The following is a 12,925-nucleotide window of genomic DNA, read 5'->3' as shown; positions in this document are numbered from 1 at the left end:
AACATAGTTCACTACATGAATCAAATGGGTTTAGATCTTAACATATTTAGATGTGTTTGATAATAAAAAAAAAACATTTGAATCAATTAAGTGATACTTAATTTTTCAAACAAAATTTGTTCCAAAAATAAGTGATACTTATCATTTAATGCGATATATACTCAAATATATCAGATTTGGTACTTAACGATTAAATAAAGTAATTTAACGGATTCATATTTCAAATTTCAGATTTCAATTTTTAAACTTTAATTTTATCAAACGCAACACAAATTAGCTATAGTTGCTTAGAACTGCATAGTATATATTCCAAAATAAGTACATATATTTGGATAGTAGATTATTTCGAATATTTACTGTAGTAATTTTTACAATATGATATATATGAAATAAAAAAAAGTGATTGAAAAGATAAAAAGATATGTTAAAATACATTTGTGATGCAAAGAAAATAAATTTTGAGCAAATAGTTCCTATCCAAACTTTTGTTTGGCTAGTATATTATTTTCATAAATTTATTTATTTGCATTATCAACATATTTTTTAAATATTTTTATTTTACATACATTATATCAAAAAATATATTACAATATTTTTTAAAAAAACTATCTAAAATAATCTACTACCCAAACACACTCTTTCGCAACACATGCATGGGATTTACCGATTTAGTTTGATTTTCTGAGAGGCAAAAACCAAAAAGGAAAAAGATGGTTTAACGCATATTTACAGGAGCGACCCATCACGTGCTACTACGAAATTGCACGTGCGAATTATGTACTTCCTCGTCGGAGGGCGAGGACGAGGATCCTTACATTTTACAAGCGTCCGACGCGAAAAACGGAAGCAGTAAATTTATTACAGCAGACAGAAGAACGGGATTTGTAGACAACGATGTTTCCAAAGAGAGAATTTAGACATCGTCATTTTCGGATTCTCTTGCCTTCTTTCTGGCACTCAAACGGTGTCGTTTAATCACTTCCCATTTCACTGGTTTCCTCACACCTTCTTCACATTGCCGCTGTGTTGAACACCTCTCCTTTACAGTAATAGTAGTAACAATTACAGTAGTCTGTAAAGTCAGCGAAGATGTCTTCTCTGCCTGCGGGTGGTGCTGCGCCCCCGGCGTCATCGTTTCCGCCAGGAAATGACACGACTACTCCCTCGCCTCCGGTTGGCGGCACAACCAATGCTACCGGGCCGTCGTCAGCTCTGAACTCTCCTTCATCTCCGGGGAATGGGAATGCAGCGCTGAACCCTCCTGCGCCACCGGGACAGGGTAGTAATCGTACTACACTAGTAGCGCTGGGAGTGGGGATTGGGATAGGAGGAGCGATTGTGCTTGTTTTCGTGGGCATTTTCCTCATCTGGTATAAGCGGAGGAAGAGGCGTCATCCACCAGACCCCAAAGGTGTGATCTTTGAATCGTTTTCTCAGTATACTACTTTTTGGTTAAAAAAGCCTCCATATTTATATTTCATTGGGTTTATTGGGGGGGGTGGGGGGTGGGTTTGGCTTTTCTTTGTTGAATTTATTATAGCTATTATTTGTCTGTTGGTCCTACGTACACTTTTTTCATTTAATGCTTCAGTAGAATACATTTTGATTTTATTTTTTTAAATTCTGGTGCTTGGTTTAATATAAATTATTTATTTTTTGTGATTTGGACTTTTAAATGCATATCCACATGAAAACTGCGTGTAGAATTCTATGCTGGCGCTAAATAGAAAATCCTCAAGTGGCTATTTTTAGATTCAGGCGAATAGTAATTTTAGTCATTTGGCTTTTAGGGTGTTCTTAATTCTAAATTGCATTACGATTCGTGAGTAGAGCGCATTGTAATCATGTAGTGGTGCTAAAATACTGCTGTAAATTTGTTAACTTTTGCTATTACTTGCCTCCCACCCTTCCCAATTTTGTTGATTTTTATGTTATCCGAAGGTCTGGTTTGGACAATTTTAAATTCTCGATAACTTCTTATTTTGTGGAAAAAGTTGCAATGGAGGTCGCTTTGTTTGAGAGGTAAAAGATTTTTAGTAACCATTAGGTTTGGTTAATTACCATCATTTGAGTCAAGTGAATTAGCTTTCCTGGTGTCCATATTACCCTCGGTCCATGAATATTAGCATTCACGAACATGTATCGTACTATGTGTCTTATATCCACGTCAAGCTGTGGTTAAGAAAGTATTTTAAACTCAAACAATGGATTCATTTATCAATCAGGAGGTTAATATTCTTGAAGTTGCACCTCAATCATTTCTAGAAACTGTGCATGTACAAAGCTTCTACATGATATTTTCAATACTTGAAATTATGCACAGTGGTAAACAGAACTCAGTCTGCTACTTCAACACTGTTTTTGGACCTCAACTTTCTTGTTCTTGTTCAGGTCTCAGGTTTAGTTGTTGGCGCGCATTCTGCAATTCTCCGTAGTTAGAAGATGTCACTCAATATGTAGATTTCAGTTTTCTTGGTATCTGAACTAACTTGAACTGAAAATGTGCTATTCTGTATGATCCGGAGCTTTATCACAGCCACTTAAGAGATGTTTCCTTCTGGCATGGTGCTAATTTATAATGTTACATTGCTCTACATATGATTGGAGTACCCTTTCTCCTTTTGAGATAAGCACAAGCATTCTTTTACAAAATTCAGGAAAGATGACAGTGCAATTTTGTGTTCCTTTTAGTTTTGGGTACGAGAAGATTGCATTTTAATATGACCATTGCTTTCTTAGGTGATTCTTTTATTCGTCCACTGCCTCAGTGGCAACAAAATACTCCTCCTCCGCCAGCAAGCAATATAGTTGGGATGCTATCTCCTACTCCACCGCATGGCATTCTATCAAATTTTTCAGATGGTTCTACTCCACCACCTCCACCCTCTGTGGCCAGCAGCTTGAATTCTGAGAAGCAACCCCAACGATTATCCCCTGATAGTCGTATAGGTATTATCAAAATGACATTTAGCTACGGAGAATTAGCTCTTGCTACAGACAGTTTCTCCATCACCAATCTTCTTGGTGAAGGTGGTTTTGGATATGTATATAAGGGAGTTCTTCATAATGGGAAACATGTTGCTATCAAGAAACTGAAAGTTGGAAGTGGACAAGGGGAACGTGAATTTCGGGCAGAAGTTGAGACTATAAGTCATGTTCATCACAAACATCTTGTTTCACTGGTTGGGTACTGTATTTCAGGCGATCAGAGATTGCTAGTATATGAATTTGTTCCAAACAAAACCTTGGAGTTCCATTTACATGGTTAGTTTTGAAGTAGCTAACACTGCTTGTCTATGTGCGTAAGTAGCTGCTAAAAGCTAGAACTGCAGGCTGCAGACAACAATGCACGCAAGGATCTTTACCTTTCATGCTCAGAGCACAAAAATATTTTTCTTCATAGCATGTGCGCAAAGTTTGGTTCACTTGTTCTGTAAACTAATCCACTAATAAATTAATGTATATTAGGACAAGAGCACAACAAAAAATGCTGGTTGACATTAGGGCAGTACCTTTTTTAAAAATTGGTCTCCCGGCTCCTTTTTTATACCATGCTTCTTCTGAAAGACTTCTTGGATACCATTAGAATGAATTCTGTAATATAATATAGATATCTGATTAAATAGGATGAGAGACCAGAATTTCACTATTTGTTGTTGAAAGATTTTGGCAGATATTACCACAGTAACATTGCTTGATGTTTCAAGAAAGTCTTCATTTTCCTTCCCCCCCCCCCCTTCTTCCCCCCTTCTATTTCTCATAGAGAAGATTAACAATTCAGGGAAAGATCATCTTCCTATAAATTGGGCAAATCGGATGAAAATTGCTTTGGGCTCTGCAAAAGGATTGGCATACTTGCATGAGGATTGTGAGTTTCTTTGGCATATCGTAACCTCTTTCAACAATTTTTTCCCCTCAGAAATGGTATTCAGTGATGCTAGTTTTCATTTGAACTTGCAGGTCACCCTAAAATCATACATCGGGATATCAAGGCTGCTAATATTCTTCTTGATGATGATTTTGAGGCAAAGGTGGAATTCTAGATGTTTGCATATTCTATTCTGAGTATGTTAATGTAATTCTTTTTGGTAAATATCAATGCAGATAAATAAGCTTGTGAAGCATTTTGAATTACAAAGTAAAACATAGCTGCAGTATCAAACAGATTTTTTCACTTCTCGTTTTTGTGGTCCTCAGTTCTACATGAAGATATCTCATGCACTGTGTACTTTTTAGTTTACATATTCTTCAGATATGTAGATTGCATGTATCTGTTTTCCTCTTAAGGTTGAGAACATTCAAATTTGGTCTCTTGAAGAAATAGCAGTTGCTAGCTGTACATTATCTTGTAATACCCTAGTCTAGGTGTGTTTCAATGAAGAAGGGAATTGGGGTTGATCTTGATAAATTTCTTGTTTGAATTATAATTGGTTTTCCTCTTTGAATTTCAACATCCAGATTCTGTAAAAGTAGACTTGATGCTACTGTTTTACTTCAGTACAATACAATAACTTTGCTTGTCATATAGTAGCTTAGGAAACTCTTAATTCCAGATTCGTTCTTGGTTATAGACTTCTATCCATCTATTCCCCTTGCCATAACTCACAAGTAGAAATCAGTGAAGTGAATGAGGTTGCTCAATACAGTGGTTAATTTGTACATCAATCAGCATCTGCTTGTTTGACTGGTTGATCCACTATGCTTATCAAGTGCTTCTTATGTTTATCTACTGTTCCACTGTGATCAATAAGATGTTTATCTTAAATCTTTATTTAGGTTGCAGACTTTGGCCTTGCTAGGTTCTATTTGGATACAGATACTCATGTGTCCACCCGCGTGATGGGAACTTTTGGGTATGTTTTATGTTTTGTTCACCAAAGTTGCTTTTTCATCGCGTGTATAACTTGCAGTTCTATTGAGCATAATGTTCAGAGCTCTGTATTCTCGATGTCTTTTTTGCTCTGGTGTTTTCTGGTATTGTCTTTCTGGCACTCAATTAATCCTTATTCTTGCATGAGGGCATCTATGTATCACCACTTGCAGTTACTTGGCGCCAGAGTATGCACTTACGGGGAAACTAACGGAGAAATCAGATATCTTCTCATTTGGAGTCATGATTCTAGAGTTGATCACTGGACGCCGGCCAATTGATAAAGCTCAACACTACCTTGATGACAATATTGTTGATTGGGTAAGATGGTACCTTAAATTTAAACAAATCTCAAACATTTGAACATTGAGAAAGTAACTGTATCCTCTTACCTATGTTGAGGGAAGTAAGACAGCATGTCTCTCTGTGATTTATTTTTTTATTAGCATATTTTTTCAACCTCGTTCTCTCTTCGCCTGTGTACTTGTGCATCTTCTTGTCCCAAATGGAAAGAAATCAGTGTGGATGCGGTTTTCTTAATTCATCTTCTTTTGGGGGAATTTCTTTCTAGATTTTATTGTGCAAAAACTTAAGGTTGAGATGTCATTTATAGTCAAATTGTGTGGTTGAAAGGACGCAAAATTGACTATGTTCTAAAAAATAAAATTAAAGATCGTTCTGAATTCTTTGTACAATTTAGTTATTCTATGGTGTCAATTTGTCAATGAAAAGAGATTCATGAGAAAATAATGACAGTAACAATGGACTGCCAGAGTCAACTTTATCATGCTCATCCTTTTGCTCTTGCAGAAAACAATCCAATCTATCATGTTAATTATGCGAAGCAACTACTTTTAAATAGGGTCAAATTCAAGAATATAATCTGGGTAAATTCACAAAGTTGACTTATGGGGGATATCCTTGTCCTTTCTCCCACAGCGCCATAACTCACAAGTAGAAATCAGTGAAGTGAATGAGGTTGCTCAATACAGTGGTTAATTTGTGCATCAATCAGCATCTGCTTGTTTGACCGCCCAGCCAACCAGCATACCTAGAATAGAACATGGAGAATTTGTCTCTGAATGTTGGACATAGTGACTTTGGACATGGTTAATATCTTCCTTGTCAAATCTTTCTGCATTTACATAGCTTCAAAATCAATTTCAGGCAAGGCCTTTGCTCACGCAAGCTTTGGATGACGGCAACTTTGACACACTAGCTGACCCAAGGTTACAGAAGGATTATGACTCCACTGAGATGGCTCGAATGGTTGCATGCGCTGCTGCTTGTGTGCGTCATTTGGCTCGGCGCAGGCCGCGAATGAGTCAGGTATCCTGCTTAGTCTATAAGCACGCCATAACTTTAAATGCATGTTACAATTAATTAGGTGTGCACTTTTGCGCATGCTAAATAACTCCGTGCTAATTGTCAGTATATGTGGGGAAAAGTCCCAGTTTCTGTCTGCCTTCATGATGTTAGCTTATATGATGCAGTTATATGATACAAGTTAGATTGGAAAGTTTTAGGTTCTGAAGAATGTCGCTTTGCATTTTCTATTCTGACTCTCATCTTGGGAATGTATTCCTTGTTGCATTAGAAATCCTATCTCAGACTGAGAACCGGGCAAACTCATTTTCTGTCTTTGCTTGTCTGAATGACCTTTATTCTATTCTTGTACTTCTTTAACTGACTTTTAGCTACTTCTTTATACGCTGGGTTGTCTTTATTGAGTGTTCGAAAACAACTTTAGCAGGCATCATTCTGTTCTGGGATTTATACAATATATATATATATATTTTTGGGTTAAGATTTATGTTCACTGTGGAGGAAATGAAAGTGGCAATCTCTCATGCAGATAGTTAGAGCTTTAGAAGGAAACATATCCCTGGAGGAACTGAATGAAGGTATTAAACCTGGACACAGCACAATATATGATTCTTATGGAAGCTCAGATTTCGACACTGCTCAATACAAAGAGGAACTGAAGAAATTTAGGAAGATGGCATTAGAATTTGAAGAACAAAATTTGAGCGAGTGCAGTGGGCCAACTAGCGACTTTGGTCTTCAACCGTCTGCTTCGAGCAGTGAAGGTATACAAAGTATCCCAGGAGATGCGAAAATAAGCTGAAAAATGAAGGTAAACTGCAGATATATAAGTTTTAGTTGAAATAGCTTTGGAGATTTGCAGATGTTTCACTAGATTTTCTCTTGTACATTTGATATTTATCTTAATGGCTAGCAAAAGATCCAAGACCCATTACTCCCATTCCCTACGGTACCTAACATGGAAGAGTTTTCTAGTGTACCAAGTTGTCTCCTTCACGCTTATACAAAATGAACATCGACAGAAGGGAGGGAGCCCATTATCGTTGTGGATTGTGAATAGGTCACTGCAATGATGGCTTACGAGGAAAAGAAGACTGGAAGGGCCACGAAGGCGTGAAAATATGTCAGCAAAATGGACGGCATCCCAAAAAGGTTGAGGCTGCCTCCTCAGGAAGGAGAGTAAACGGACTCTGGCTGTTATATAGCTGCAAAGCCAAAATATCTTTCAAAATATGTGTGCGCACGAAAAGTAAATTGTTGGCGCACTGCAAGGCTTACATGGCAAGTACCACAATTAACATTCGGCCGCATGAAAAAAATAACGAAAATAGAAAAATTACATATGCTTTATTTATTCATTTATTAGCCGTTGATCTTCTCAACCCTTGCTAATTTTTAGGTGTTTTCACCCCTAAATGGTAGACAAGCATGAAGAGTTTTTAGACATTTTGTGCTTAAAATAAAATTGCCGTGTCCTCATACTATAATCCATAACTATAAATTATATAATAAAAATAATTATATTACAAAGCCCTTGGTCAGGTGGTGCGAATCTGGAAGAGTCTTAAACGCCCCAGGAGTTAGCCCAGTGTCACGGGAGGGTCAGGAGCCCGGGGTCCAAAAAAATAATATACTAATAATAATAAATGAATAAATAAAGCAATGCAACGCTGAGGTGGCCTTTGGAAATTGGAATATACGAAAAGGATTCTCCTTGATTGCACAACTGCAGTTTCCTCGCTGTGTTGTTGGAACGACGTCGCTCCGATGCACATATCACAATCACAATTCACATGCTAGGATGGATGGTACAAGCTGGAGAAATTGTGGACCGCTGTCCGCTACCAATTAATCAACCAATCAATCAGAATTTAACTACTCATTTTTTTTTCTTTTTTTTTTTTAACATCATTTGTGGGCTACCTTTCCTTTGGATTTTGAACTGCTCAAAAAGAATTTCACTTTACATCGTTGGATCCCAGAAATTCTGTCCACTGTCCTCCACTTTCTCTGTCTTCCTACCCCAATATCCTGTCCGAGCGCAAGACTCTTAATCCGCAAAATCCAATTCTTCAATCTAATTTTTCTGTTAGATAGGAGATTATTTGGAAATTATGGCTTCTAGAAGGCGGATGCTTCTCAAGGTCATCATCCTGGGCGATAGCGGGTATGCCATCTTTTCTTTTTTCTTTCTTTCTCTTTTTTTTTTTTTTTTTTTAAAAAAAAATTTGCATAATCCTGGTGTGATTCTATGATGGCTTATGTTTAGGGGAGAATATTGCTGCCTAATTGTGATTTGGGTTTCCGAAGTTGATTTCATTTACGGTTTTATGGCATCTAAATCTACCAAGGAAAAAAATATAAAATAATTGGCATTCAGGAGAGTTAATGAAACCTGACGATTTTTAAGGTCGAAGGTGGGGGAGAAATAGAGAATCTGAGTGTTGCTGAGACAGAAGTTTGATTGTTTTTTTTCTTTTGTGGGATTTTTTGCATGCAAAACAAAAACGAATTTTCCAACTTTTTGGTAAATGGAGAGCAGGAATTTTTTGATGTGGAGTAATCTGTTTAAAGGTTATGGAAGCATGACTGACTTGGATTTGCGTGTACTTGGCAGGGTTGGCAAGACGTCTCTGATGAACCAGTATCCCCTTTGACAACCTTTATGCTTTTAGTTTCATTTGTTTGTTTGTTTGTTTGTTTTGCTTCGCTAGAAATAACTACACGTTAATTTTTTGTTAGGTATGTGAATCGTAAGTTTAGCAACCAATACAAAGCTACAATTGGAGCTGACTTCTTGACAAAAGAAGTCCAGTTTGAAGATAGATTGTACACATTGCAGGTCTGAGACTATATAGACTTCAGTACTTCCGTTCTCCTGTTATTTTTTTTTATTTTTATTTTTTTGCAATTAACAATAAAAGTTGGCCATATGATGTTATATTTGGACAGACATTCTAAGGTACACCTGTTTCAGCACTATAAGAGCTAATGCATCAAATTGTATTGTTTTTATTTGCGCGTCCTTTTCCTTCTGAAAATTGAATCAGCATCTACAACGGGATAATAGTTCTTTTGATTTCTTAGCATTTATGCGACTCATTAGATCCATTAGCAGAACAGAGTTCCAGCTAGGATACTCCGAGACTTTAACATCTGAATGTAAGCATGAATCCTGGAGTTTGCAAAATGTGTATGGTGCTGGACTTTAAGGAGCAGCAAAAGAGGAAGTCAGATTATATAGTTCCACAAGGTCCTTTTTTCTCTTAATCTAATTGGCAGTTTTTACTGGGAAAAACGTTTAAGGAGTGAAGAATAACTTTCGATTGCCCCAGATGCTGTGTGGTTTACAAAAGAAAAACCATTATGCTTATGCAGAAGCAGAAAGGTTATAATTGAATACATATCACAGTGCCATGACCTAAACACAATAAATAGTTAATAATTATGTCAATATGGGAGGGTATAGCTTTCTAGGGAAAGGACTAATTCCTGATGTTAATTAGTTTCACTGACGACCCCAAGATCTGGACAACGATGCATCTTTTTTACCCTTATTCTAGTGTAGGTAGAAAGTGCTTCGTGGATTAATTTAAGAGATGCATCCATGATAGCCTTCTTCTACCAAATTTGACACTTTTACTTGGGAATGATTACCTTTGACGTGTAAAACAAACTAACAGTGCATCCTAGACTGAAGTTATTTTAGGCCATGGACCTATTGAAGTGGTGAAATTGCTGGAATCCACCAGAAAGATGAGAGAAATAATCTACTTGGACGTGGTATAAAAGGTGGTGAAATTGTTCTTTAGACCTAATAAAGCAGAAGCCTTTTGTATCAAGATTGTGCAATATTAGTTGGCAGCACGGCGTTTTAGTTTGTTCGTGATGCATATTTGTAGTTCTGTAAAGAATTGGAAGCTGAAGTTATTAACAATCTTCCAAAAAGAAGTTTGTGGTTTGAAAATAACATGTATGTGCTATTCTATCAAGTACTGTGTAATGTAATTCTACTGATGTTGGAATAATTCAGTAGATCTCTTAATAGATTGGTGCCAAAACAGCCTGCTTAGTTTTATTATTTCAAGGTGATGTTGGATGATGTCAAATAGAAGTTTCAGTCTAGTGGATGTCTGCCTTTACAGATATGGGATACAGCTGGACAAGAGAGGTTCCAGAGCCTTGGGGTGGCTTTCTACCGTGGAGCAGACTGTTGTGTTCTTGTGTACGATGTTAATGTCATGAAATCATTTGAAAATCTTAACAACTGGCGGGAGGAATTTTTACTGCAGGTCTGTACCAGTCTTCAATTGCTGAAGTTGCCTATGAACAGAATAGGATCTAATAATAAACTTTCTGTTTGATTCATTTTCAGGCCAGTCCATCTGACCCTGAAAACTTTCCATTTATTGTGTTGGGAAACAAGGTAGATATTGATGGGGGCAATAGTCGAGTGGTATGTCAGTTTCTTCTTCCTTTAATGTTATTTTATTTTTTCTCTGCCACACTGTTATGGATGCTTGTCTCGTGTTCATTTACTATTATGAGCTGATATTAATTTCTTCATGACAGGTTTCCGAAAAGAAAGCAAAGGCATGGTGTGCTTCTAAGGGAAACATACCCTACTTTGAGACATCTGCAAAAGAAGGATATAATGTGGAAGCAGCTTTTCAGTGTATAGCCAAGAATGCTCTTAAAAATGAACCTGAAGAAGAATTGTGAGTATAATTCATGGACTTTAAATATCTCCTGTCATGTGTGTGGTTTGTATGGAAATTGGTTTGCCAGCCTATTCTTGTTGGTCCTTGATGAAATGATGCTAGTCCCCACGTGATATATGAGTTCTGTGGTTCCCTAATAGTTGGTACAAAAACCATATATAATTGTACTTCTTCTTCCTCAACTAGCCTTTGTCAACACTAGTTCAACTTTTTTCCTGATAACCGTAGGTGTTATTTATTCCTAACTATCTAAATCATCCAAATCATACTCTCCTGCTGATTCTTTTTTCTCCTTTTTCTGCACTTGCATGTTTGGCATGCTTGTTGATATGAAACTTAAGTTATTACAGGTAAGACTTTGTTGAAAACAATCTTGTCCACAAACTGTATATGGGTAACGTCAGAATTTAAGAATGTAATAACTTACGTCTACCATGTATAGATGAGCTGCCTTCAGATTTTGTTTGGCAAAGAAAAGAAAGGTTATATAAATATCTAATCATGGATTGGCAGGAAATCAAAGAAATAAGCGTTGTTCGAAGTTTCCTAAAGTACTTGCATCCTCTAAATTGTCTTTTTCTTGGATGCTTGCAGATATCTTCCAGACACCATTGATGTAGCAGGGGGACAGCAGCAAAGATCGACAGGATGTGAATGTTGAATGGGGTCCTGAGTTGGCTCTTTTTTCTTTCATTTGATATTTCTAACTCGTATATTCTGCAATCAAATGGAAGCTATTGATATTAGATGATATTGGACTTTTCTCTCTTTGTACTGGATCAAATTCAAAAAGTGTAATTTATGGGGTTTAATGTTTGCCCATACTTTCCGTACACTACAATACTGCCTTCAGCTTCGAGTCAGTGAACAATATGATGCATTTGTTTTGGAAACATTTCCGATTGTGGACTACAAATTTCTGCTTAGTTGTGTGAATGTGCTTGGGGAATATATAGCCTCCATTTAAGTGTTTCAGGTAACCGCCGCTCCATGCTCCAATGGAGGAGAATAGCGTTTCTTAGGGACGCCTCTGATCTCTAATATTTGCTGCTATTTGGTATTTACCATCCAAGATAAGGTACCACCTTTGGATGTTATCTATGTTAGGGAGGGGTTAAATGTGGCTTGTTCTCGGTTGATTATAGATTCTAATTTTGGATAATGAGTTTTTTGTGATGTTTTTTATTGCTTTTGTGTTAAGATTATTAATTTTTTATTAATAAAAAAACTAATAGTCATAATTAACTAAGGGCTGATTCTCATCATAGACAGATTTTCAGAAAATCTAAAGCAAACGAAACTGAGGCTTATACAGTATTAATGCGATTGTAATTAGTATAATTACTATTGATGATTGGCACTATAAATAGCGAAATTTGTATGAAGCATGGAAAATTCTACAAAAAGAGGCATTAAAAGGAGGGATTGATCAACAAACTTCAGCCTTCAATCCTTTGTCTCCAAAGTAGTCTTTGTTCCCTCTGTCTCTTATTTGTACAGCTACCACGTGTTTCTAGCCTTTTGTTAACCCAAATTCAAATAAATTGATAATAATCGGTTTACAAATTTGCTCAAAATCAATTAAAACAGATAACTCAATTTTTTTTAATTTTCTTTTTAACAAAAAAGAGTCTTGTTGATTTGGGGTAAAAAATAAAGAAGAGTTTTAGTTGATTTCTATGTTTATGATTAATAAGACTCTTTTTTGTTAAAAAGAAAATAAAAAAATTTTGAATTATCTGTTTTAATTGATTTTGAGTAAACTTATAAACTGATTATTATCGATTTATTTAAGTTTAGATTAACAAAAGGTTAGAAACAAGTGGCAGCTGTACAAATAAAGGACAAAAGGGATAAAGAGTAAAGACTACCTCGGGAGCAGAGAATTCGAAGCCCAAACTTCGACCATAAACCGAACATTGGAGGGTATTTTAGAAGGAATTGCTCAACCAACTTAAAACATAATCATAACATTCTTTTATGTGTTTGTTGAGAGAATTAAGAGGAT

The 12,925-nt window shown here is 36.3% G+C and overlaps 2 protein-coding genes across 3 annotated transcripts; both read left to right on the top strand.

The window, feature by feature from the left end:
* Positions 1-852: 852 nt before the first annotated feature.
* Positions 853-7,205, top strand: LOC113742256 (proline-rich receptor-like protein kinase PERK15). Of its 2 annotated transcripts, XM_072047124.1 has the most exons (9): positions 853-1,411; positions 2,740-3,264; positions 3,782-3,868; positions 3,961-4,031; positions 4,777-4,853; positions 5,044-5,191; positions 6,038-6,199; positions 6,726-7,007; positions 7,172-7,205. In XM_072047124.1, the coding sequence occupies exons 1-8, from the start codon at positions 1,090-1,092 to the stop codon at positions 6,996-6,998; spliced, it is 1,665 nt and encodes a 554-aa protein (XP_071903225.1). In that variant the 5' UTR covers positions 853-1,089; the 3' UTR covers positions 6,999-7,007; positions 7,172-7,205. The 2 variants fall into 2 exon arrangements, with proteins under 2 accessions (XP_071903225.1, XP_071903224.1); XM_072047123.1 differs by lacking the exon at positions 7,172-7,205 and having other exon boundaries at positions 6,726-7,136.
* An 816-nt stretch (positions 7,206-8,021) lies between these two features.
* Positions 8,022-11,812, top strand: LOC113742257 (ras-related protein Rab7). The gene is made up of 7 exons (XM_072047122.1): positions 8,022-8,363; positions 8,814-8,840; positions 8,939-9,038; positions 10,342-10,488; positions 10,572-10,652; positions 10,769-10,914; positions 11,512-11,812. Exons 1-7 carry the CDS (start codon positions 8,311-8,313, stop codon positions 11,576-11,578), a joined length of 621 nt encoding a protein of 206 aa, XP_071903223.1. The 5' UTR covers positions 8,022-8,310; the 3' UTR covers positions 11,579-11,812.
* Positions 11,813-12,925: the final 1,113 nt, after the last annotated feature.

This window comes from Coffea arabica, chromosome 4e (genome assembly GCF_036785885.1).
Source record: "Coffea arabica cultivar ET-39 chromosome 4e, Coffea Arabica ET-39 HiFi, whole genome shotgun sequence".
NCBI classification, from domain to species: domain Eukaryota; kingdom Viridiplantae; phylum Streptophyta; class Magnoliopsida; order Gentianales; family Rubiaceae; genus Coffea; species Coffea arabica.
This window is presented reverse-complemented; position numbering and strand designations above follow the sequence as displayed.